This window comes from Blennius ocellaris, assembly GCF_963422515.1.
Source record: "Blennius ocellaris genome assembly, chromosome: 7".
Taxonomy (NCBI): domain Eukaryota; kingdom Metazoa; phylum Chordata; class Actinopteri; order Blenniiformes; family Blenniidae; genus Blennius; species Blennius ocellaris.
In genome coordinates, this window is record NC_137656.1 from 630,416 (window position 1) to 658,297 (window position 27,882).

At 42.7% G+C, this 27,882-nt stretch overlaps 1 protein-coding gene across 1 annotated transcript in view; it reads right to left on the bottom strand.

Annotated features, from left to right (window-relative positions):
• zmat4a (zinc finger, matrin-type 4a) overlaps positions 1-27,882 on the bottom strand; it is a gene marked incomplete at both ends in the record, with an annotated part of 97,197 nt that overhangs the window by 43,321 nt on the left and 25,994 nt on the right. Inside the window, 2 exon segments of the mRNA XM_080499680.1 lie at positions 4,661-4,817; positions 22,215-22,304. Of these exon segments, the coding sequence (XP_080355806.1) occupies positions 4,661-4,817; positions 22,215-22,304 (247 nt within the window).

The window sequence follows — 27,882 nt, forward strand, 5'->3', positions numbered from 1 at the left end:
GCATGTAGCATGAAGCATCCCTGGTGTCTGAGCCGCGAATGTCTTTAGCATGTAGCATCGCTGGTGTGTGAGCCTGAAACTCTTTAGCATGTATCATGTAGCATCGTTGGTGTGTGAGCCTGAAACTCTTTAGCATGTAGCATGTAGCATCCCTGGTGTCTGAGCCGCGAATGTCTTTAGCATGTAGCATCGCTGGTGTGTGAGCCTCAAACTCTTTAGCATGTATCATGTAGCATTGTTGGTGTGTGAGCCTGAAACTCTTAGCATGTATCATGTAGCATCGCTGGTGTGTGAGCCTGAAACTCTTTAGCATGTATCATGTAGCATCGTTGGTGTGTGAGCCTGAAACTCTTTAGCATGTATCATGTAGCATCGTTGGTGTGTGAGCCTGAAACTCTTTAGCATGTAGCATGAAGCATCCCTGGTGTCTGAGCCGCGAATGTCTTTAGCATGTAGCATCGCTGGTGTGTGAGCCTCAAACTCTTTAGCATGTATCATGTAGCATTGTTGGTGTGTGAGCCTGAAACTCTTAGCATGTATCATGTAGCATCGCTGGTGTGTGAGCCTGAAACTCTTTAGCATGTATCATGTAGCATCGTTGGTGTGTGAGCCTGAAACTCTTTAGCATGTATCATGTAGCATCGTTGGTGTGTGAGCCTGAAACTCTTTAGCATGTAGCATGAAGCATCCCTGGTGTCTGAGCCGCGAATGTCTTTAGCATGTAGCATCGCTGGTGTGTGAGCCTCAAACTCTTTAGCATGTATCATGTAGCATCGTTGGTGTGTGAGCCTGAAACTCTTTAGCATGTAGCATGTAGCATCACTGGTGTGTGAGCCTGAAACTCTTTAGCATGTAGCATGTAGCATCACTGGTGTGTGAGCCTGAAACTCTTTAGCATGTAGCATGAAGCATCCCTGGTGTCTGAGCCGCGAATGTCTTTAGCATGTAGCATCGCTGGTGTGTGAGCCTCAAACTCTTTAGCATGTATCATGTAGCATCGCTGGTGTGTGAGCCTGAAACTCTTTAGCATGTATCATGTAGCATCGTTGGTGTGTGAGCCTGAAACTCTTTAGCATGTATCATGTAGCATCGTTGGTGTGTGAGCCTGAAACTCTTTAGCATGTATCATGTAGCATCGTTGGTGTGTGAGCCTGAAACTCTTTAGCATGTATCATGTAGCATCGTTGGTGTGTGAGCCTGAAACTCTTTAGCATGTAGCATGTAGCACCACTGGTGTGTGAGCCTGAAACTCTTTAGCATGTAGCATGTAGCACCACTGGTGTGTGAGCCCTCTATTGACCCGTCGCCGCTCGTAGACGAGTTCCTGGTCGTCGTATAAATCACTCCCTCCGTCTTTTGATCTTCTCGCTCACAGACGCTACGACGGAAACTGAAAGCGCTGGCGGATCAGGGTTCGGTTATACGGCGTTACACAGTCGAGCCGCGTCTTTCCCCAAACGAACCCGCGGCCGGCGTTTTCAGAAACGCACCGTCATCCATCTGCAGCCCGGAATCTTTATCTTTCTCTCTTTTTTAAAACCCCTTGAAGACGCGAGGATTTTTCATGTGACAGTTTCAGTGAAGGTTTGAAGCCGCGGGCCGCCTGTTGTCACGCGCTAAACCAATCACCCCGGGTCGCCCGTTAGCGCCGCCGAACGTGGAATCTTCCCGCTGACCCACATCGCCTGAGCTCCTCTGCAGGCGAGTCCAATCGGCTGCTGGTGTTGCAATCAGTCGCAACTCCCATCCTGTATTTTTATTTTTGTATTTTTTTGGAGCTCAAACTGGCTGAACGAATGTTTGTTTTTTGTTGTTTTTATATATATATAATCGCCGCCTCCTTCTTTTTCATCCTCTCCTCATTCTGGATGGTTTTCCAGTCGTCTGGATGTCACTTCCTCTAACGTCTGCAGCTTAATGTGGGGATATATAACCCCCCCCCCCCCCCCCTTCCCCTCCCCCACCCCCGATTTAAAGAGGAATGATTTGGAGTAATCTAAAGAAAAATAACGTTCACATTATGGCCGCGGCGTGAATCACGGCGCTGACATTCAGAAGCTTCCTGTGTTTTTATTACCGCCGTCTGGTTCCCTGCTGTTTCTCCCGCCGCCGTCGGATTCACGACTTTTTTTTTTTTTTTTTGCTGACGCAGCGTTCGGCCTCGTAAACAGGCAGAAACTCAGTGCTTACACAGCGGGATCGTTATTCTAAACTGCTCAGCGTGTGGAAGAAGAAGAAGAAGCAGAAGGAGGAGGAGAAGGAGGAGGAGGAGGAGGAGGAGGAGGAGTAGAAGAAGAAGAAGAAGAAGCAGAAGGAGGAGGAGAAGGAGGAGGAGGAGGAGGAGGAGGAGGAGGAGGAGGAGTAGAAGAAGAAGAAGAAGAAGAAGAAGAAGAAGAAGAAGAAGAAGAAGAAGAAGAAGACGAAGACGAAGAAGAAGAAGAAGAAGTGGAAGAAGAAGTGGAAGAGGAGGAAGAAGAAGAGGAAGAGGACGAAGAGGAAGAGGAAGAGGAAGAGGAGGAAGAGGAGGAAGAAGAAGAAGAGGAAGAAGAGGAAGAAGAAGAAGAAGAGGAAGAAGAGGAAGAAGAAGAAGAAGAGTGTTTATTAGCCAATCACAATCAAGGTAGGCCCCTCCCCCTTTGACTCCTCCCACAATCAAGCAGCTCTGCTCTGGCACATGGCGCCACGAGAGGAAGTACTTCCTCCTCTTCCTATAGATGGGCGTGTGTGGGGGGCGGAGCCAGCCCAGCTCACACAGACACAGCAGATTCTGAATGCAGCTCCTAGGATCCAAGATGATTTTTCACCGAAATCAAACTGGCTTTAACCGGACAAATAAAAAAATTTTTTTGCAGTTTGTTGTGATTTTTGCAGAAAGCCTTTGCTGAATCGTTAACAAACGTCAGAGCACGCCATTCCCAAATCACTCGTTCTTCCAATCGTTCTTTTTTTTTTTTAATGAATCCGGCCGAGTGACGCCGGCACGAGGTTTTGGGGTTTTTAGCGGATCATCATCGACGTCGGCAGGAATCTTTGTCGTCTGGGAGCCGCGGCGGTTATTATTTGCAAAGCGAAGGACGATGAATCAAATCGACGAATTCATTAGCAGGAACACTCGAGCCGCCCCCGGGAGCCTCGCTCTAATGAGGCGATCTATAAAACAACGCCGTCGCGGCCGCGGCGGAGAGGGAAACGACCTCGCGCGTGTCAAGACGTGGCGACGATTAGCAGGACGCGAGCGGTCGTTCACTAAAAGCGTTGATCCGAAGCCGGTCGGCGTCGCAGGAGTGATGCGTTCGTGCGTCGTTCCCTCAGACAACCAAAGTTGGGCAACCTGCCAAATGTATGAATGCATGGATTCATCTCATTTACATTTTTAATTTGCTTTGATTTTTTTGCTTTCATGTGTATTTTTAGTCGCTTCCCTCGAGTAGAATTTGCGGATTTGGGGTTAAAAAAATAAAAGTAGTTCCTCAATTACCTGCGATAATATGCTTTATGTTTAATGACCTTTGTCTGTAAAAGTCTTGTTCAACGTTTCAACCTGTTACCTTTCATTTGACATAATAAAAAGAAAAAAAAAAAAAGAAAAGCGTCAGGGCCTCGGTTCAGTGGAAATAATCTCTCTTGTTCTACAAACTCATTGAGCGTCGAGTCCAAAGACACTCGGCTTGTTAGATTTGACAGGACTACTTTATAACGGCGGTAAAGTAGCAATGCGCACGGTCGGAAGAGGCCCGATCCCTCAAGGACCTGCTAAATCACCGCGCCGCTATCGATCCCACACAAAGCCCACATTCAAAATCATAAATCAGGACGACTCGTTTATCTCGAGACGAAAAGGAACAAAAACATTTTTTAAAAACGGGGAAAGAATCCCAGCGTGGGAGTGAAATGAGAGGCCGGCGGTCTATTCAGATATTCAGATTATCAGATCGTTTCACAGTACGATACAATGTATCGATACATTGTATCGATACATTGTATCAATGTACAATGTATCGATACAATGTGTATCGATACATTGTCTCGATAATATAAAGACTGAGTCGCTAGTGGAAGTGGTTACAGAGACCATGCTAGTCCTTTATTTAGACGACTAAAAACCCTGAAATTTAAAGATTTAGTGGAGTAGAACCTTCTAAAAACCATGTTTAAAGCTCATCTGGAAATTTTACCGAACAAATTGCAAAACAGATTCGCCGAGAGAAAAAGTAGATATGAACTGAAAGGAACTGAGGTTTTTTTTTTACAAAACCCAGGTTTCAATCGGCGTAATGGAAAAATGCATCTCAATGGAAGGAGTCGGTCTTGATTGTAAAATTAAAACTTCTAAGTCCATTGATGTGTTTAAGAAACTTGTTAAATGATCAATGTTACAGAAATACGACACTGCGGAGGAGCAGATCAACCTTATTTGTGTATTTTGTGTTTGATATTTTGGAAAAAGACGCTGCATGTGAATGAATGAAAAATTTTTTTAATGACTGTCAAAATAAAAGCACCACCACGTTGGACTGTTATCACGGTTCTCAGCTTTGTGGAAGACACAAACACTTTCTGCTCCACCTCGTCCCTCAATAAGGCCCCGCCCCCGGCCCCGCCCCTCTGACACGTGTAGCCCCTCCCCCCTGCACGGCGGCGGTGCGTCTGGACGCCGTACCTTTGGCGGTGATGGCGGGCGGCTCGCCCAGCAGCAGCTTTAGCCTCTTGGCGTGGATTTTGCCCTGGTAGTGGGACTGGGCCACCACGGCCGAGGTGAAGGACATGTTGCACAGCGTGCAGCACTTGTTCTTGTCCACGTCGCCCTCGCTGCTGCCCTGGAGGACGGGAGGAACGGAGGGAAGGAAGGAGGAGAAGAAGAAGGAGAAGAAGAAGAAATGTAAATAAAAACAAAACAAACAAGAGACGACTCGTGTGTTTCCAGGAGGCGACGGCGGAGCCTCGTGTACCAGAAGTTATCCTCCGAGGTCACGGAGCGAGGGATGCGAGGTGAAGAGAGAGGAGGAGGAGGAGGAAGAGGAGGAGGAGGAGGAGGAGGGGGGGGGTGGGGGGGGGGGAGGGGGGGGGCAGACCGGGTCAAGGAAGGGCTGCTGTTCAGAGAGCGAGGGAGGCGAGTGGAGGGCGAACTGGGTGACCTCATTCAGACGCCGACTGCTCCTCCACCAGATGTGGTGTGTGTGTGTGTGTGTGTGTGTGTGTGTGTGTGTGTGTGTGTGTGTGTGTGTGTGTGTGTGTGTGTTCAGCCGAACTGTCTCAGCTTGAGATGAGCGGCGATAATGAGCCCGTCCACCTCGGTGATGAATGTCCGCCACTAGCGGCTCAGTCTGCCGCAGGAACTGATGAACTCAGACTTTTACTGCCTGTTAGGATCTGGAATATTATCACCGACCCCCCAACCCCCCCCCCCCCCCCCCCCCCCACGCCCCCCCCGACTGCCCCCCGCCCCCCCACCACCAAAAAAAAGCCATCCGTGATGTTTTGTGGCGTCCATTTACGCTCGTTTCAAACCTCTTGAGGGTTTTTCTCTGATATGTTGCATCATTTTACACATAATTTTACGGTGACCGTCAAAATAAAACTATGAAGTTGGATTGTTATTACCTTGAGTGTCAAAATAAAAGTACCAAGATGGAGTGTTATCACGGTGACCATCACAATAAAATTACCGAGTTGGATCGTTATTATAGTGACCGTCAAAATAAAGTACCAAGTTGGATTGTTATTACCTTGAATGTCAAAATAAAAGTACCGAGATGGATTGTTATTACGGTGACCATCACAATAAAATTACCGAGTTGGATCGTTATTATAGTGACCGTCAAAATAAAGCTACCAAGTTGGATTGTTATTACCTTGAGTGACAAAATAAAAGTACCAAGTTGGATTGTTATTACGGTGACTGTCAAAATAAAGCTACCAAGTTGGATTGTTATTATAGTGACCGTCAAAATAAAGTACGAAGTTGGATTGTTATTATAGTGACCGTCGAAATAAAGCTACCAAGTTGGATTGTTATTACGTTGGGTGTCAAAATAAAAGCACCTTGTTTGATTGTTATTATGGTGACTGTCAAAATAAAAGTACCACATTCCAGGAGAACAAAGACTGGGACTCATGACACTCTGGAGGAAACTGATTGGCTCCACTGAGCATGTGCAGAAGAACTACTGACTGTCAAAATAAAAGTACCAGGAGAACATGGACTGGGCGTCATGTGACCTCCGCCATGTTTGTTATTGTCCAGCGACTTGTGAATCATGTGTCGTAGCAGCGTTTCGCCCTGATTGCTACAGAGTCACAGCAATTTCAAAAAGTTGCTCCACCCCCCCACCTCCCACCCCCACCGTTTCTATGGAAACCGGACCTTTTCAGTAAAAATTCCACCTCGTAAGTTTTGCCTGTATTTTTTTTTTAACCACTTGACGATCTGGACGAGGACGATACGTCAGAGTCTTTTATCTCCGTTGTCCAATTCCAGCAGTACTCAATTACTCTCAGCAGTACTCAATTACTCTCAGCAGTACTCAATTACTCTCGGCAGTACTCAATTACTCTCGGCAGTACTCAATTACTCTCAGCAGTACTCAATTACTCTCGGCAGTACTCAATTACTCCCGGCAGTACTCAATTACTCTCGGCAGTACTCAATTACTCTCGGCGCCACTCAATCACTTTCAATTAGCCGGCCAGCAGAGAACATTTGCTTCCCGGTTTAAATTGGAGCACAAATGCTTTTATTTTTTTAAACATGCAAATTGGAGGCAGAGACGTGAGGAGAGTTTTTTTTTCTCCTTTTATGAGAATTTATTCTTTGTGTTTGAAAAAAAAAAAAAAAAATCCTGGAAAAAAGCCTTCGACAACTTTTTTTTTTTTTTTTTTTTTTTTTTTTTTTTTAATGGAAACTTTTAATCAGTTGCTGTTTACTGGTTTCACTTCTCGTTTGAGTCACAAACACGAGATCGTTGATTCGAGGCCGAACGTCTCGTCTGATGTTTGTTTCCGATTGTTTTCTGAGCGTCGCTCAGATGTTCTCTGTAAAATGTGACTTCAGTCGTCGTGGAGACGAAACCGCCAATTTCCAGCCTCGTCTTTGATTTAACATTTAACATTGATTTTATGTTAAGAGATTAAATTGATCTTTTTTTTTTTTTAAGTTTCCTGGTTTCTTTGTTAAAGTGAAGAAATGAAAAGCAGTTAGATGGTTTAAACACAGAAAAGAAAGTTTATTACTTTATAGAGCATCTTCCTCCTCTAATCCAGATTATAGAGCATCTTCCTCCTCTAATCCAGATTATAGAGCATCTTCCCCCTCTAACACCAGATTATAGAGCATCTTCCTCCTCTAATCCAGATTATAGAGCATCTTCCTGCTCTGACACCAGATTATAGAGCATCTTCCTCCTCTAATCCAGATTATAGAGCATCTTCCTCCTCTAACACCAGATTATAGAGCATCTTCCTCCTCTAATCCAGATTATAGAGCATCTTCCTCCTCTAATCCAGATTATAGAGCATCTTCCTCCTCTAACACCAGATTATAGAGCATCTTCCTCCTCTAATCCAGATTATAGAGCATCTTCCTGCTCTGACACCAGATTATAGAGCATCTTCCTCCTCTAATCCAGATTATAGAGCATCTTCCTCCTCTAACACCAGATTATAGAGCATCTTCCTCCTCTAATCCAGATTATAGAGCATCGTCCTCCTCTAACACCAGATTATAGAGCATCTTCCTCCTCTAATCAAGATTATAGAGCATCTTCCTCCTCTAACATCCAGATTATAGAGCATCTTCCTCCTCTAATCCAGATTATAGAGCATCGTCCTCCTCTAATCCAGATTATAGAGCATCTTCCTCCTCTAACATCAGATTATAGAGCATCTTCCTCCTCTAACATCAGATTATAGAGCATCTTCCTCCTTTAACATCCAGGTTGGATGGTTATTACAGTGACTGTCAAAATAAAAGTACCAGATTGGATTGTTATTACAGTGACTGTCAAAACAAAAGCACCAAATTGGATTGTTATTACAGTGACTGTCAAAATAAACGCACCAGATTGGATTGTTATTATAGTGACTGTCAAAATAAAAGCACCAAATTGGATTGTTATTACAGTGACTGTCAAAATAAACGCACCAGATTGGATTGTTTTTACAGTGACTGTCAAAATAAAAGCACCAAATTGGATGGTTATTACAGTGACTGTCAAAATAAAAGCACCAAATTGGATTGTTATTACAGTGACTGTCAAAATAAATGCACCAAATTGGATTGTTATTACAGTGACTGTCAAAATAAACGCACCAGATTGGATTGTTATTACAGTGACTGTCAATATAAAAGCACCAAATTGGATTGTTATTACAGTGACTGTCAAAATAAAAGCACCAAATTGGATTGTTATTACAGTGACTGTCAAAATAAACGCACCAGATTGGATTGTTTTTACAGTGACTGTCAAAATAAAAGCACCAATTGGATTGTTATTACAGTGACTGTCAAAATAAATGCACAAAATTGGATTGTTATTACAGTGACTATCAAAATAAAAGCACCAAGTCCCCGGAGGACTGTGAGTCGTCACGACGCCCTGGAGGAAGACGTTGTTCTGCTCGTCTCTACTGAGCGTGTGCAGAACTAGTTACTATGGTCACGGCCTGAACACGACGTTCCTTTATGGAGGAGGAACTACACTGGGTATTTATCAAGTACTCGTATCGGTACCTTGTACTCTGATCAGTGTGTGTGTGTGTGTGTGTGTGTGTGTGTGTGTGTGATAACAGTGAAACTCCACTGCGCTCTGAGTCACACACACACACACTCCTTCTGCCCTTGGTGGTGTCCTTCTACAACTCTTAGTTACACACACACACACACACACACACACACACACACACACACACACACACACACACACACACACACACACACACACACACACACACACACACACACACACACACACACACACACACACACACACACACACACACACACACACACACACACACACACACACAGCTACAGGCCAGCAGCAGCAGACCTCCTCTGCCCTCCTACATGCAGGATTTCATCATCATCATCATCTTCATCATCATCATCATCATAAGAAACACAGACGCCTCATCCGAAAAGGGAAACGACCCCAGAACTCCACGCTTAATTAAAACTGGATAAACGGCGAGTTAATTGCCAAGAAGCGCAACTAATGAAGCGGCACTGTAGGTGTGTGTGTGTGTGTGTGTGTGTGTGTGTGTGTGTGTGTGTGTGTGTGTGTGTGTGTGTGTGTGTGTGTGTGTGTGTGTGTGTGTGTGTGTGTGTGTGTGTGTGCCGGTGTAACGTGCGCGCTCCACAGGGGTATTGTGGGTAAAAGCGGACGGGGTAATAAATCTGACGGATTATCTGATTGGATGAGTTTATGATCGGCTCAGTTTTTAAATATCTTTTTTTTTTCCGGCTTCACGAAAACACATGCGGCATTTCAGCAGTCGTGTGTGTGTGTGTGTGTGTGTGTGTGTGTGTGTGTGTGTGTGTGTAATCTCAACCCAACAGTGAGAAATAATTGGAGTTCTGCATTGGCAGAATGATACTGCTGTGCTGCATTTCTCTGAATATGTAACTGATGGAGGAGAGACAGAGCGTGTGTGTGTGTGTGTGTGTGTGTGTGTGTGTGTGTGTGTGTGTGTGTGTGTGTGTGTGTGTGTGTGTGTGTGTGCCTCATTCCCATTCATGTGAGGCATAATAAAATAATCTTTTTGATTTGCAGGCAGTAAATTCTCTTGGCTGTCGGCGCAGCGCTGCACATGGCGATCTGAGGCGTCGTGTCCTCGGCTGCCGGAACCGACGGCCGGTTCCTCGCCGCCTGCTAGTCGCCGCCGCGTCACCAGTGTCACGGCATGTTTTAAGAAAACAAAAAAAAAAATTTTTTTTTTTTTTTTTTTTTCTATTTCCAGCACTGCTCCTCAAGGTGATCGCTCTGTATAATGGTCTGGGGAAGAAAAGAAAGAAAAGAAAGAAAAAATAATGGGGGTAAAAAACCAAGGAAAAAGAAAAAGGGAGAAAAAAAGGAAAAAAGAAAAAAGGAAAAAAAGGAGAAAAAAAGTGAAAAAGTGAAAAAGAAAAAAGGTTAAAAAAAGAGAAAAGGGGAAAAAGTAAAAAAAAAAAGAAAAAATAGGAAAAAAGAAAAAAAGAAAAAAGGAGAGAAAAAAGTAAAGAAAAAATGAGAAAAAATGGAAAACGGAAAAAGAAAAGTGAAAAAAGGTAAAAAAAAAAAAAAAAAAAAACGAGAGAGAAAAGGGGAAAAAAGTAAAAAAGAAAAAATAGGAAAAAAGAAAAAAGGAGAGAAAAAAGTAAAGAAAAAAATGAGAAAAAATGGAAAAAGGAAAAAGAAAAAAGTGAAAAAAGGTATAAAAAAAGAAAAAAGGGGGAAAAAGAAATAAGGAAATAAGAAAAAAAGTGGAAAAAAAGAAAAAAGGAGGAAAAACAGAAAAAAGGTGAAAAGGAAAAAGGAGGAAAAACAGAAAAAAAGGTAAAAAGGAAAAAGGAAAAAGGATAAAAGAAAAAAAAGAAAAAAAATAGTGGTCTGGGCTAAATCTGGAGGTCAGGGAACACTCACTACTCCCCCCAAGGCGCGCACACACACACACACACACACACACACACACACACACACACACACACACACACACACACACACACACACACACACACACACACACACACACACACACAAGAAATAGGACAGCCAAGTAGCAAGGGTATCCCGGGAAAAAAAAAAAGAAGGATCAAAAGGACTCATGCTCTCATCATCGCTGTGGACAAAGTAGTCTATTGCTGCCAAGCCGAGCATACGGGGGTTGGTGGGGGGGGGGGTGGGGGGGGGAGGGGGTGAGGGGGGGGGGGGGGGAGGGGGGGTATCTGCTGCTGCGCTGGAATAAAAACGACCTTCACACTGAACAGCAGGCGACGGTGGAGCGGAGAATAAACCATGACTGGACTCCGCTGGACAAATTGTGCACACGTGTGCAGAAATGAGGCTTTATGCTCTGGAGCGTCAGGAAATATCTGGCTCCAGTTCAAAACTCTCTCACACACACACACACGCACACACACACACACGAATTCCCAGCACTGACCAGTTGCTACATAACATTAATACCACAAATAAATCAAATAAAATGAAATTATAAAATGTGGAAAATGCAAAAAAAAAATAGTTGGTAAAGAGGAGGAAAGACATTCCCTGCAGTTTGAACAAAAATGGACATTTCCCACTTTATTTTGACAAAATAAAAAAAAAAACCTTCATGTCCACCAGGTTCAGAGCTGCTGTGATCAGCCACACCTGTAGGGGGCAGTGTAACGAGACGCACAAAGCCATGCTAGCCAATCAGAAAATCCTGGGGAAAAAACAAGCAAAACCCATTAACCTTAACCTGCCGAGTCATGGTTTATCCCACACTTTTTTTTTTTCCGCTCTGAAAACGTAGAAAAATACAATAAAGTGTGTTTTCGTCTTTTAGTTGAATTTAAAACTGTAGAATCGGCTCCGTCAGCTTTGGCGTCGTCTCTAAGACAAACTCGATTTGCAGTCGTTGGCTACAGGAGATTTTTTACGACTGAATCCCGCCGCTTGATTGACGCATTGGTGTCGGTTTGAGAAGCCGGCGGCTGCGCGGCGTCCTTCTCACGAGGTTAAACGATTCCCCCGGCCGTCCTTACCGGGGGCGTTTCACCCGCCAACACAATGATGAACAAGGCGGTGGGACGACCCGGGCGGAGGCTCTCGGGAGGAGGTTCTTCACTCTTCCCAGCGCCAGCTCAGTGGGAACGCACGGCGTGCGATAAAGCGCACGCTCAGCGCTTTTGAGCAAAAACAGAGCGGCGGCGGCGGGATCGGCTTCACACTGATGGGAGTCGTGGAAAAGACTGTGAGGCTAATTAACTGTTTTCTTAACTGGGATGCAAAGACACCACTTTTCCTTGTTTTTTTTAAAGGAACAGTACCGATATTAAAGTTTGGCTACTCACTGATACACAGTACCAATACAGGTACTTATTAAAAGCCAAATATCCTCATTCACACTCCATAAGCAAACGACACGCAACGACTGCGTCCATGAAAAAAAAAAAAAAAAACTTTAAAAATGTCTAAAACTGCTCAAATGTAATGGTTTATATCAAAATTGTACTTTTCATTATTGCAAACAAAATGTTTTTCTACGTATAGAAATTTTAAAAGACGTATCTATTTTGGATGATGAGCATTTTTTTTGTGGCTCAAGATTAATTTCATTTGGCGTAAAATCATGGAAAATCATGAAGATTATGTTGCAGACCCCCGGGGCAGACGCTAGAATTTTAATTAATTAATTTAATTTATTTTATTGAATTTATTGAATTTATTGAATTTAATTTATTTTATTTATTTAATTTATTTAATTTATTTAATTTATTTAATTTATTTAATTTATTTAATTTATTTTATTTATTTTATTTATTTTATTTAATTTAATTTATTTTATTTATTAAATTTATTAAATTTATTAAATTTATTAAATTTATTTATTTTTAATTTAATAAATTTTTTTATTATTTATTTAAATTGGCATGTAATATGACTATTTAGTGAAAACCTATTCAAACTACTATGCTCAGTGTCACATGATCACATGCCCCGCCCTACTCTGCCTCTGATTGGCTCCCCAGCCGTCGCACAGATTCATCGACCAATCAGACGAGTGACCGCAGCGACTTGGCCAATGGGAGGCGGCGTAGGGCGAACGGTGGAACGTTATCCCACAACTTCTGACTTAATCTTTGTTCCCTCAACTTTTCTCGGATTCGTTGCTTTATTTGTTTGATTGTTTGTTTGTTTCCGGGGGAATAACGATCCTCCGCGACACAGACGATTCACGTCCATCCCGCCGAGGACGATCTGAAGGAACGACGTCGTTTCCACCGAGTTCCGCGTTCCCGGGGGAAACACCCGATGCCAAAAACTGCGAGGTGGCGATTTGTCGATTGATGCTTAACTGCTCCTCTCTGAAATGTCACGACGCACAGAGGAGATCCCGCGCGCCGCCTCCGCAAAAAAACAAAACAAACAAACAAAAAAAAAAAAAAACGATGAGTCGCTCCGGCGTGGAATCGTGAGCAGAGACGTCTGACCGCCGCCGCCGACTCGTCCTGGACGATTTCCAACAAAACGTGCTCTTCGGGCCTGGAACAGAGCCGCACACCGAGTCCAAGATAGAACCGCGGTGTTGCGCAATCGGTGGGGTTTTGTTGCATTTGCCAAAAAAAAAAAAAAGAAAGAAGAAAAAAAAAAATCCCATGAGAAGAGACATTCTTACACACAGAACCGATAACGGAGATCAAAGGGCAGCGGTGGCGGATTTCAAAGAGCTCAAAGAGACAGAAAAGCTGCTGTGAAGTCGAAAACTGCTACTTCCTGCCGTCATGCTCCTGTGAAGGTAGAGTGTGGAATGTAGAATTCACAACGTGGGCTGCGGAACGTACGGCGGCGATTGTAGAAAGTAGACTGTAAAACGTAGAATGTAGAAGATGGAATGTGGGCTGAGGAATGCAGAATGTAGAACGTGGAATTATTAATCATTGAAGGAAACTCTCACGCATATTCAAGAGTGCAGATTCTACTTTATTTGTTGGTATTTTGTCGTTTTTCACTGTAAATATGACTGATTTTCAAGGTTAACTCGTCTCATGTTGGGTATTTCTTTTTTAATATTTCCCATAATTACGTCCCTTAAAGTGTAAAATCTCACATTTTCCCACCGCGGAGACACGATGGGAGGTTTTGATCCCGAACCGCCAAGAGGCCGTTTGCTTTTCCACTCGCCGGCGCTCGGCGGCCATGATTCGGTGTGTGTGAGGTACGTGTGTGTGTGTGTGTGTGTGTGTGTGTGTGTGTGTGTGTGTGTGTACAATCTGCTGGAGAGGTCGAGGCAGCGGAGCATAAGACTGCAGTCACTTCGTCTTCAGTCAAGGCAGCGCCGGACACCTGTGCCATCGCCGCCGCCGCCGCTACCGCACGGCGGTCCGGCGGCGGCGGTGGCGGCGGCGGCGGTCTGATTTAATGGAAACTGGCAGCTGGATAAAGTGACGGGCAAACGGCAGAACGACGTGTTCATGGATGAGCTGATTGATTAGGGGGCGTGTCGCCAAGCATGATGGAGTAAAACGTGATAATGTGAGAAATGTTGATTATGTAATAATGGAGCAAAATGTAATAATGTAAGAAATGTTCAACTGAATTATGTAATAATGGAGCAAAATGTAATGTAAAAAAAAAAAAAAAAATTCAACCCATTAGGTAATAATGGAGCAAAACGTGATCATGTAAGAAATGTTCAACTGAATTATGTAATAATGGAGCAAAACGTGATAATGTGAGAAATGTTCAACTGAATTATGTAATAATGGAGCAAAACGTAATAATGTAAAAAAAAAAGTTCAACCCATTAGGTAATAATGGAGAAAAATGTAATAATGTAAAAAAAAAAAAAAAGCTCAACCCATTAGGTAATAATGGAGCAAAACGTGATAATGTGAGATATGTTCAACTTAATTATGTAATAAAGGAGAAAAATGTGATAATGTACGAAATGTTCAACTGAATTATGTAATAATGGAGCAAAATGTGATCATGTAAGAAATGTTCGATTTATTATGTAGTAATGGAGCATAATGTAATAATGTAAAAAAAACATTCAACTCATGAGGTAATAATGGAGCAAAATGTAATAATGTAAGAAATGTTCAAATGAATCATGTAATAATGGAGTAAAAACATAATGTAAGAAATGTTCAATTTATTATGTAATAATGGAGCAAAATGTAATAATGTAGTAAATGTTCAACTCACAAGCTAAAAATGGAGCAAAAACATGATAATGTAAGAAATGTTCGGTTTACTATGTAATAATGGAGCAAAAACACGATAATGTAAGAAATGTTAAATTTATTATGTACTAATGGAGCAAAAACATGATAATGTAAGAAATGTTCGGTTTACTATGTAATAATGGAGCAAAAACACGATAATGTAAGAAATGTTAAATTTATTATGTACTAATGGAGCAAAAACATGATAATGTAAGAAATGTTCGGTTTACTATGTAATAATGGAGCAAAAACACGATAATGTAAGAAATGTTCGGTTTACTATGTAATAATGGAGAAAAAACATGATAATGTAAGAAATGTTCGGTTTACTATGTAATAATGGAGCAAAAACATGATAATGTAAGAAATGTTCGGTTTACTATGTAATAATGGAGCAAAAACATGATAATGTAAGAAATGTTCAACTGAATTATGTAATAATGGAGCAAAATGTAATCATGTAATAACTGACTAATCATGTAATAATTTTTTTCCTTCCCCTGGAAGCAGCTTCATGTTGGCTGCGAAAAAAACAAACAAAAACAAAAACAAGCCGAGCCGCTCACGACGTCAACAAACCAGGAGAAACGGCTGAAAACGTGTCTTTTCCTTTTCAAAGTCACGGACCTCAAATCAACATGCTTCTTGATGGATGCCCCCCCCCCCCCCCCCCCCCCCTGCCCCCCCCCCCTCCCCCTCCTCCCCACCAGAGCAGGTTACCGCGGCGACTAGCATGACCAGCAGCGTGTACAGTTGTCAGATGCCATCAGCTCAGGCGGCGGGGTATTTTTAGACGCCGCCACCTTACGAGTGCAGCGCGGTCGCATCACATCTGTGTAGTTTTGAGCGCGGCTCTCTTCCCGCCCTACCCCCCCCCACCCCACCCCCCCACATTAACCCACGGCCTGAGGTCAAACTGTGGGAACCGGCGCCGATTCACTGCAATTGAAATGAACTTAAAAGGCTTTTTTTTTTTTATTACGCAGCATTAATTAAAAGTGCAGCGTTTCCCTCCACTTCCTGCTGGATCTGAAACAACGGAACGTTTGTGACGTTTTGAAAATGATGTAATTTCCATGTTGGCCCACTAGTGGGTGCTGCTGTTTGTTTTATAATGATACCACACACACACATACACACACACACACACACGCAGCAGAGAACAAAACGATCTAAACATCAACAATGGGAGAATACGAATTGTTGTTGCGTGACCTTCAAAATAAAAGTCTCGTGAGTCACGACGCTCAAGAAGTTGCATTTACAGCGCCGTTGCCACGTGACGTTTTCGTTTCCGCCTGGAAAAGTTGTCCTTGTTGCTCAATGAAGAAATACTAAATGTATTTATTAACATTAAATATCAAGCAGCCACTGAAAGTCCAATTTCCTCGCAAACCTTCAGTAAAAAGTCACTTTAATTATTCTGTACTATGAGATGAAGATGCTACGTCGTTTTGAAAACGTCGCCATGGAAACACGAAAGTGGAAACTGGAAGTGGAAAACCGCTTCTAAAGAGCGATACGTTTCCGTTTTTTTTCTCATTTTATTTTGGAAGTGAAAAACCAGCGAGAACATCAGGGGGAGCGAGGACCAATCAGAAGCCGCATTTTAGCTGCTGTCGCCTTTAAAATAAATAAATAAATAAAATAGAAATTCTCATATGTCCGTTTATTTAAGCCATTTAATAATTGTTTTTCTTGTGGATTCCCCCATTTTGCTTGTACCTTCATTTATTTTATTTATTTTAAAATCCCCTTTCAGCCAAAAGGTGAAGATTTCCATTGTGAGTAATTCTAACGACGGACCAACATGGCGGCCAAACGGGAAGACGGAACAAAACAAACAACAGGAAGTCAGTTGTCGCGTTTGCGTAGACGAGCCGACAAGTGGCGATGTTTCGGAGAAAAAACGACGGATTCAGGACAAATCAGACGCTGACGGACGTTCTAATGAGATACGATAACAAACATGGCCGCCGCCGCCGCCGCCGCCGCCCACCTCCCTGTGCCCGTCAGGCCACCAGCCAGATGCTAACGTGAGGTTTGACGGGTCTCATTACGAGGAATCGAGCCGTCGACAGCCTGAGACGGATGGATGATGACTTGGTTTTTTTTTTTTTTAATGGTTTCCTTCCGCCTCGTCTGCAGCCGCAACTGAATCTGATGCATTTCTCATGGTTTCAACCAAACAGGTCAAATAGCCTCATGCATTGTCATTTGTTTTATTATCATTTTATTATTAAATGCTAAACTTTTCTTGAACAAAATGGTGCATCGTATAAATCATATACCATATTATATTATATTATATTATATTATATTATAGCATAATTAATTTTTTTAAATTATTTTTATCATTTTATTATTAAATGCTGAACTTTTCTTGAACAAAACGATGCATTTTGGCAAGTGTGTTTATCATTATTATATTATTCTAATTATATGTAATTTTTTCAAAAATCTTTTCTGATATTTTTTTATAATTTTTATCATAGTTATATATTTATTTTTTTTAATAATTTTATTAAAATTGTTATAATTAATTTTATTTAATAATTTATTATTTTATTATTAAATGCTAAACTTTTCTTGAACAAAACGATGCATTTTGGCAAGTGTGTTTGTCATTATTATATTATTTTAATTGTCATTTTTTTAAAATAATTTTTCTTGTATATTTTAATTATTTTTATCATGATTATATATTTACATTTTTATATCATTTTATTAAAATTGTTCTCATTTATTTTATTTAATAATTTCTTGTCATTATATTATTAAATGCTAAACTTTTCTTGCACAAAATTGTGCATTATATCATATAAATTATATTATATTATTATTATATTATAGCATAATTATTTTTTTTATTATTTTTATCATTTTATTATTAAATGCTAAATTTTCTTGAACAAAATGGTGCATTATATCATAAATGATATTATATTCTATTATTATTACTATATTATAGCATAATTATATTGTATTATATTATAGCATAATCATTTTTTGGATTGTTTTTATCATTTTATTATTAAATGCTAAACTTTTCTTGAACAAAACGATGCATTTTGGCAAGTGTGTTTATCATTATTATATTATTTTAATTATATGTAATTTTTTCAAAAATCTTTTCTGATATTTTTTATTATTTTTATCATAGTTATATATTAATTTTTTTTTATAATTTTATTAAAATTGTTATAATTAATTTTATTTAATAATTTCTTATTATTTTATTATTAAATGCTAAACTTTTCTTGAACAAAACGATGCATTTTGGCAAGTGTGTTTGTCATTATTTTATTATTTTAATTGACATTTTTTTAAATAATTTTTCTTATATATTTTAACTATTTTTATCATGATTATATATTAAATTTTTTAAAATAATTTTATTAAAATTGTTATCATTTATTTTATTTAACAATTTCTTATCATTATATTATTAAATGCTAAACTTTTCTTGAACAAAATTGTGCATTATATCATATAAATTATATTATATTATTATTATATTATAGCATAATTATTTTTTAAATTATTTTTATCATTTTATTATTAAATGCTAAATTTTCTTGAACAAAATGGTGCATTATATCATAAATTATATTATATTCTATTATTATTACTATATTATAGCATAATTATATTGTATTATATGATAGCATAGTAATTTTTTTGATTATTTTTATCATTTTATTATTAAATGCTGAACTTTTCTTGAACAAAACGCAGCCTTGTGACTCGACACGTTGTGTAAATGGGGTCTAAAGTTCCCCCCCCCCTGCAGGAGAACCGACCCCCTCGGGTCTCAAACCACTTCATCTGTTCACTTTCCCGATTATTTCCATCGCTCAGAGAGGGTCACACGCCCAAACTACACATCCTCCCCGTGTTCCCCGACACGAGATAATGGAAGAAACGCCGCCGAACCCGAGTGTCATTGCTTATCGCCGCCATCCCGCGAGCTTTCACAGCCGGAGATAAAAACAGAACGCTGACAGGAGGAAGGCGACAAACAGTCCCAGAGATCGCATTTAAGAAAAGAAAAAAAAAAGAAGACGACGAAAAAAAAACCTGCATCAAAGGACGCATCACAAAGGAGATGTTTTGTGGTGCGATGAAGGGAGGAAAAATGAGGATTAGAGGAACAAAATGTAGGAATAATGAGATGACAGGAAGCACCGGAGTGATTGTATGGAGCAGGAAGTAGTGACACTTGGTGAAGAGAATCGGGAGAGGAAGCGAGACGGAGATGAAAGAAAGACGATATTATTGGAAAGACAATTACTGGAAATTAAAGAGAAAACAGTAAAGTGACAGAAATAGAAAAAAGTGAGCAGAGGAAGTGAAGAAAAGTGACATTAAAGGCTGCAGAGCGATTATTTCCTTCGCCAACAAACATTGGGACCAATTTTATATATCAGTAAATATGTATGTGTTCCACCAACTTTTCTCTAAAACTACTCGCCTGAAGTACATGAATTTTTTACTGATGATTTATCAGCATCCAACGATCAATCGATTAAATTTTGGGACGTTAGCGGCGAAACGTTTCCAAATAAACCTCAAGAAACTGCCAAAAAAAACATTTTCCCATGCAAAGCGGATGAGGGAGGCAATCAAAAGGAGATCAGCGTCTGTTGCCATGGAGACACTCCCCGCTCAGTGTTTCACACAGTGGTGTGGCTCCCTGACCTAGCTAGTTAGCGTCGATATGAGCAAACGGCGAACATGCTAGCTATGCTAACTCGGTTCCACTCTACCGAGTGTAGCTCTAGGTCATCATAGGCAGCTCTATTCATGCACAGACACCGTGTTTTCAAAATGTTGCGTCTTCCCTTCGTTTCAGGAGGCCATGTTCAAAAATGTCCGCCTCGGGAGTCTTTTTTTTTTTTAAAGTTGTGTTTTTGATAAAGCAGAAAAAGATATAAATCTGAGTTAAAACTGAGGATGAAGCAACAATAATTTGTTTAAGTGAAGCAAAAAGCATTCAAAACCCAAAATACAACAAATTTTTTAAAAACCGCAAAGATGGTTAAAATAGAAAAAAACTTAAAACAGGGTAAAACTGCTACAAATGCTAACGTGGTAAATGATAATTAAATGTCCGTAGTTCTTCATCCCGTATCCTAAATTTCATGAATTCAACAAAATTTTTGATTTTTTTATATATATCACAAAAAAAAATTCTCATCTAAAAGTCGTTTTTTCAGAGTCGTTTGGCCGCTCATGTAATTTAGAATAAGCAGCAACTTGTAGATAATAATAGTCTTTTAAACCAGAGTGACATTTGTGTATTTTCTTTCCTTCTTCATGATGCATTTTAATGACGGAGTAGATATATAGTCCAGAAAATACGGTAATCGTGTCCATATGCATTATGAGTTATATTATTGCAAAGTTGGGATATTTGGCTTTTCTCGTCACAAAGCTGTGATAAACAGTCGTTTAATGCAGGAACAGGGAAATAAAATACTCAAACTGTTGTGTTTCCTGCAGCTTGTTGAACATTAAGACGTTAAAGAGAATAAAATGTGAAGCCCGTTGAAAGAATTCCTGTTTATTCAGAAAGGCTGTTTTTTAACGAGCTTTATTATCCTGCGTCCGGAATGATGATGGGATTAACGCAGGAAATAGAGTAGAAGTGAGGAGAGGACGTCAGAGAAAAGAGAGCGAGAAAAGGAAATGACACTGAAACAGGAAAGAAAAGAAACGACGAGATCAAATAGCGAACGTTAAAAAAAAAATTAATGCGTATTAAATTACACCGCAAATTAAATAAGAGAATTTAATCTAATCCTCCTCCCACAAGCACATTAATGACAAAACAACAGAATCTATTAGCTCAACTCAAGTTTTTCCTTCATTTTGTACAGAAAAATACTCGAGTATCTCGTTTCTGAGCCCGAAAACTGGAGGCCGAGTCTGAAAATGTCAAAGAAGTCGATTTGAAGAAGCAACGACGTGACGAGCGAACGAGGCAAGATGGAAAAAGGAAACATCAGGAGGGAAGGAATAGAGAGAGAGAGAAAGAAAAGAGGAAAGGCGGGATGGGAGCATCCGAGGCCAGAGGATGAAGGAGGGATGAGTGAAGGCGGGAGGACGGAGGGCAGACGAGGAGACGGGGAGAGGAAGAGACAGCGAGGCGGAGGAGAGGCGACGGGTCGGAGGGAAACGAAGAGAGCAGCAGGATGGGGGGATGAGCAGAGAGAGAGAGAGAGAGAGAGAGAGAGAGAAATATACAAGAAAACAAGAATGTAAGGGAGCAAAAACAAATGGGGAAAAAATTGGTCGGAGCCTCAGAGAAAACTACTTGGTTTTGGTGCAACTTTTCGACAATGCTCTGTGCTTTTTAAAAACAATGACTTTCAGATATTTGAGTAGTTTTTTGACAGTTTGACCAGTTTCTGCTCGTTTCAAAAATAAAACCTGATTAAATCCAGTTTTTATTTGTGTCACTTTTTGACAACATTTATCACCTGTGAGGAAAAAGCGGGCGCCACATTAAAACAAATGACGAATCCGACAAAATAAAAGCCACTGAAAGCCCGACTTTTTGAAAACCGCTCCCGAGGTGCGACTTTTTAAAACTGCTCCGTATCCGTCTTCGTGGAAACGGTGGGACTTTTTGAAAACGCCGCTACTTTGGTCAGTCGAGACCATCAGAACAAAGTTTCCTCCGCTGTGTCATGACTTGGTGCTTTTGTTTTGACGGTCACAATAATAAGTAATCCAACTTCTGTCCACTACAACGTCCGTGTGCTTTAGAAAATAACTATATTTTTTTGAAAAACGGTCAAAAAGAGACGCCTCGATCACTCGTTTGACCGACTGGAGGCAAAATGATCTTGCACGTCCGTCACGAAGATCGTTTTATTTTCCCGATCGAGCAAAACGCCAGTACTTTATTGCGATAATGTGATTTATTTACTCTGAAAAAAATCACCTAATGGACTCGAAAACCTCAGACTCCGCGCGCCAGCGCCTGCTAGCACACGGCGCATGCAGGAGCCTCGCCGCCACCGCCGCCGCCACGCGACAGGAAGTGAGACGTGCCTGAACGTTTATGGACAGTTCCGCGGTGGGGAGGGTTAGCCGCGGCCGTCAAAAAACGTCATGTAGCTTCTAAATTTACACGGCGGGAACGGCGGGAACCGTCGCTCTGGCAGAGTTCAGCGGGCTGGAAAGCAGCTGTTTATCTGTCAGCTGGGGGTAGGGGGGAGAGGGGGGGAGAGGGGGGGAGAGGGGGGGTGAAGACCCCCCCCCCCCCGGTGAGACGACCGGCGGCTCCACTCACATTGTCGGTCCGGAGCTTCTTGGCCGGACAGCCGCCGTCTGCAGGATGCAGCATGTAGTACAGCCGCACCTTGTTGGCGTGTTTCCGGCTCTGCAGGGGGAGAAGAGAGGAAGGGGGGGGGGTGAATACTGGGGGCTTTAAAAACAACAACAACAACAAGAAAAACGTCAAGCCTCTCGGAGACTCTAGAAACGAGCCTCTAGAAACGAGACTCTAGAAACGAGACTCTAGAAACGTGACTCTAGAAACGAGCCTCTAGAAACGAGACTCTAGAAACGAGCCTCTAGAAACGTGACTCTAGAAACGAGACTCTAGAAACGAGACTCTAGAAACGAGACTCTAGAAACGAGACTCTAGAAACCAGCCTCTAGAAACCAGCCTCTAGAAACCAGCCTGTAGAAACCAGCCTCTAGAAACCAGCCTCTAGAAACGAGCCTCTAGAAACGTGACTCTAGAAACGAGACTCTAGAAACGAGCCTCTAGAAACGAGCCTCTAGAAACGAGCCTCTAGAAACGAGCCTCTAGAAACGAGACTCTAGAAACGAGCCTCTAGAAACGTGACTCTAGAAACGAGACTCTAGAAACGAGACTCTAGAAACGAGACATTCTCCAGGTAGAAGTTAGTCAAAGTTAACAAAAATGATAAAAATCGATCAGATTTATATTGTATACATTGTATAGGGGGACCATTTACAGTGTTACACCGTGTCTCTGCACAAAAAAATAATAATTAATTAATTGTCAAAACTAGACAGCGCCCTCTGCTGGTTGCAATTTTTTATTTTTTTTTATTCCGCCGATTTAATTTGTTTGTGTGTGTTTTTAACTGTCGATGCGTCGCAGTGAAAAACAGTCTGTCGCTACTTCCTGTCTGGTTTGGTTCCCGCCGTGAAAAGTTCCCACCGGAGGAGTCGCATGTTAAATTGCTGGAAAACGAGGGGGGAAAAAAAAAGAAGCAGCGTCACGCTTCGGTTGACGCTCGCAAAGAAGAAACGAATGTCTCATTTCAACAACAACAACAACAAGATGTCACAGCAGCTGATCGACAAATGATGTGGAAAGCAGGATGTGAGAAATCCTCAGAGACGTTCCGCGGAGCGAGAGAAAGGACGTCTTAACAAACTGAATTCTCTTCTTTCTTTTTCAGGACACAAATTTTACTCTGCCGCCGCCAAAACCAGGTTCTAGAGAAACCAGGTTCTAGAGAAACCGGGTTCTAGAGAAACCAGGTTCGAGAGAAACCGGGTTCGAGAGAAACCAGGTTCGAGAAAAACCGGGTTCTAGAGAAACCGGGTTCTAGAGAAACCGGGTTCTAGAGAAACCAGGTTCTAGAGGAACCAGGTTCGAGAGAAACCGGGTTCTAGAGGAACCAGGTTCTACAGAAACCAGAATCGAGAGAAACCGGGTTCGAGAGAAACCGGGCTCTAGAGAAGCCAGGTTATAGAGAAACCAGGTTCTAGAGAAACCAGGTTCTAGAGAAACCAGGTTCTAGACAAGCCAGGTTCTAGAAAAACCAGGTTCTAGATAAGCCAGGTTCTAGAGAAACCAGGTTCTAGAGAAACCAGGTTGTTCTAGAGAAACCAGGTTCTAGAGAAACCAGGTTGCTCTAGAGAAACCAGCTCTGAGAAAAACCGGGTTCTAGAGAAACCAGGTTCTAGAGAAACCAGGTTGTTCTAGAGAAACCGGGTTCTAGAGAAACCAGCTCCGAGAAAAACCGGGTTATAGAGAAAGCAGGTTCTGGAGGAATCAGGTTCGAGAGAAACCGGGTTCTACGGAAACCAGGTTCTAGAGAAACCAGGTTCTCAGGAAGTCGTTGCTCCTCCGTCTCTTCTGCAAATCTGATGAGCGTTTGGAGGATGAGGTCATCAGTGTGGGAGTTTTTAGGAAGCTTCGCTCTCGTTTCTATACCGACGGGTCCCGATCCTCCTCCTCCTCCTCCTCCCTTCCTCCTCCCTCCTCCTCCCCCTCCTCCACCTCCTCCTCCACCTCCTCCTCCTCCCTTCCTCCTCCCTCCTCCCTTCCTCCTCCACCTCCTCCTCCTCCCTTCCTCCTCCCCCTCCTCCTCCTCTTCCCTCCTCCTCCCCCTCCTCCTCCTCTTCCCTCCTCCCCCTCCCCTTCCTCCTCCTCCTCCTCCTTCCTCCCCCTCCCCTTCCTCCTCCTTCCTCCTCCTCTCTCTCCTCCTCATCCTCCTCTCCATCCTCCTCCCTGCTCTCCCTCCTCCTCCTCCTCCTCCTCCTCCCTCCTCCCCCTCCCCTTCCTCCTCCTCCTCCTCTTCCCTCCTCCCCCTCCCCTTCCTCCTCCTCCTCCTCCTCCTCATACATTTTTCAGAGCCACGAAACCAGAAAACAACAACAGAGGAAAGCAGCTTGTAGCTCTGGGTGACGGCTAAAAGCAGCTTCAGTGTTCGTGAGGTCAACTTTGGTTTGCTACGATATTCTTTTCTTTTTTTCTCTCTCTTTCTAAAAGACTCGTGAGAATCACACTCCCACAGACCAAAACAAATACGATGAGAAACGAGCCGAGCCGATGAGTCACTTTGTGTGAATTCGACGCAGGCAAGTAAACAAAGAGGCTGGGCGTCATGGTTGCTGGGCGTCATTGGTTGCTGGGCGTCGTGGTTGCTGGGCGTCGTGGTTGCTGGACGTTGTGGTTGCTGGACGTCATTGGTTGCTGGGCGTCATTGGTTGCTGGGCGTCGTGGTTGCTGGGCGTCGTGGTTGCTGGGCGTCGTGGTTGCTGGGCGTCGTGGTTGCTGGGCATCGTGGTTGCTGGGCGTCATTGGTTGCTGGGCGTCATTGGTTGCTGGGCGTCGTGGTTGCTGGACGTCGTGGTTGCTGGGCGTCGTGGTTGCTGGGCGTCGTGGTTCCTGGGCGTCGTGGTTCCTGGGCGTCGTGGTTGCTGGGCGTCGTGGTTGCTGGGCGTCATTGGTTGTTGGGCGTCACGGCTGCTTGGCGTAATGGTTGTTGGGCGTCATGGTTGTTGGGCGTCATGGTTCCTGGGCATCATGGTCACTGGGCGTTCGGTCGGGCCAGCAGAAGATTCACTCCGGCAGGTTTTTCCTGGTTTTCCTCAAGCGTTCCGTCTCGGACGTAGCTTTGTAATCCTGCCTCGTCTTAGCGCCTCGTCGTACCGGATCGTCTTAGCACCTCGTCGTACCGGATCGTCTTAGCGCCTCGTCGTACCGGATCGTCTTAGCACCTCGTCTAAACACTAAATTAAGAAGAAGTAGAGAGGAAGACTCTCATTGATATCTGGTCTGAGGACTTTACATCGCGGTCGTTTGTGGCTACCCATTAGCCACACGCTAACTAGCCTAGCCAGAACAGGCTAAGGCGTCGGTACTTCTGCTTTCGGTCCAGACCAGCGCCCCCTAACCAGCAGCTGGTGTGACTGCCGGCCGTTCTCCAGGCGGTCTGATCCGGTCTTTAAAGTGAACTTGAACGCTCCCCGAGCCAAACGACGGCGTGAAAATCCTCTCCTCCCTCTCCTTCCACAGTAAAAAGCGAGTCCCGGACAATCAGAACGTTAAAGTCCGCTTCAGTTTATATGTGGACATTTGTTATGACCCGGTATTTCACCCAGCGTCGCTACGAGCACGAAGCAAACAAGCGTCCTCGCCTCTGTGAGTTTACTGAGCCTCAGCTGTCAAAACAAACCGCAGTTTGTTTTATTTTGCTGGCCTCGTGGCGTGAACCCCCCCCCTCCACCTCCTCCACCCCCCTCCACCTCCACCGCCCTCCAGCCTCGGTGGAGATTGTGGACAGACGGCGGCTCGGTTCCACCGCAGAGCTGCTCGTCAGTCACAGAGTTTGAGTGACGCGTTAATATGAACTGTAATACGCTGATGGACTGAATGTAACCGAGACGCCATGCTGAGCGCCGTCGCTTTAAATATCCAGACTGAATAAGGCTGCCGACGGACTGACGGACTGACGGACTGACGGACAGGCCAATTTCATTAAAGAAAATATAACCGAGCCGGCAGCGGGCACCGGCTAATTTAATTTTGGTCATACGCCACTAACCACAATGAAATCGCTGAACATTCACATTAAACTCTGACAGAGAACGTCTGACAGGCAAACATTGCGCATTGGTGGTAAAACTCACTTTTACCAGGAAGGAACGTCGACGAGACGCTGGAAATGTTGACTTTATGTCGATTAAACACCCAAATAACTGATCGAAGCTACGTTTTGTTTTGGATCGTAGGAGAAACTTGGACCAGAAACTCAAACAGATCAAAGACAATCTGAAAACTGCAGAGAAAACACACACACACACACATATATGTATATATATAATTTTTTAAATAGTATGACTACCATGTGACCAAGCTGCATCTTTGGTAAAGTGGAATTATATTCAAATGATGTTCACTCAACATTAAGACACTTGATTATGGAACATTTTCTAATCAAGCTGCTGCAGGTTTAGGCCATATTTACACAAAAACGCTTTCAAGTGAAAATAAAAAAAAACAAAAAAAGCACCCGTAGCATTTTGGCAACTTCTGCTCACAGTCGATGAAAATGCATCTTTAAAAAAACGGCTCAAAAGTTTTTTTTAAAAAGCGCTACGACTCCATGTACATGGAGATGAAAGGCAACTTTTTGAAAACCTCCATGCGCACCACGGCCCATGTAATGTTTGGTTATAGCGTTCATTACAAAACCAAACAACAGCACCCACTAGTGGCCCAACATGAAAACAACGTTGTTTTCAGTGTTTCTGCCGTCGCCGTGGAAACGGACGTAAGTGCGACGATGCGTTTTAATTTGAAGTGTTGTGCAAACGGTCTGTTTTTCATTCATACCGTCAAAGTCTATCCGTTTCTTTGATTCGTGTGTAAAAGTAAGACGGTCATGTTGCAACTGGAGCAAAATGGATAAAAGTGGATTCAATCTCTTGCTGCACAAACGCTTTTAAAAAGCGTTTCAGGCAAGAAAAAAGAAAAAAGAAAAAATGTTTCTTCCTCTTCCTCTGAAGACAAAATTTCAAAGAGTTGGCCTAATAGCTAAATTTATATTTAATGACAAGAGAAAAAAATAAATCAGGCCCTCCGGCTTTTCCCCATCATCTCCGTCACGGCGTCTGCAGTTCTAAATAAGAGGGAGTTGGATCGGCGGCGCAGCAACACGGAGGCAACGTTTCCGTTTGTGTTCCTGCGCGGTGGAAAAAAAAAAAACCCCGCGGTGTTTTGCTGACGGCGGCTCGCTGAGGAATCGTCTGCAGACTTTTCCTTCCCAATCCAGAGACAAGAAGGCCGTTGCTGGGCTAATCCCCCGCCGGAGGGCTTTATATTTTCTCACAAAGCCAGCTCTAAGGCAGCACACTTGGTACACTAGAGGGTGTTCCATGGGTCCTAGTAGATCATTATGTAGAATCTGAAAGGTCTTCTTCTTAAGCTATGTCAAAATACGTCTCCAGAGCCCAAAAGGTGTTTTTATGCACTTAGTGACCCTGTGACCTGATATGCAAATGAGGTCATGGTCACCATGGTGCCCCTTCTCCCCAGGTGGAGTGTCCATGTGTGAAGTTTGGGGACTGTGGGCCCAGGAACTGCTGAGAAATGAGGAGAAATGTTTATATGAAAATACATGTATTGTGCAACCATGACGAGTAAACTTCAGACCCTACCAATCTTCAAGGTCAAGGTCAAGGTCAGG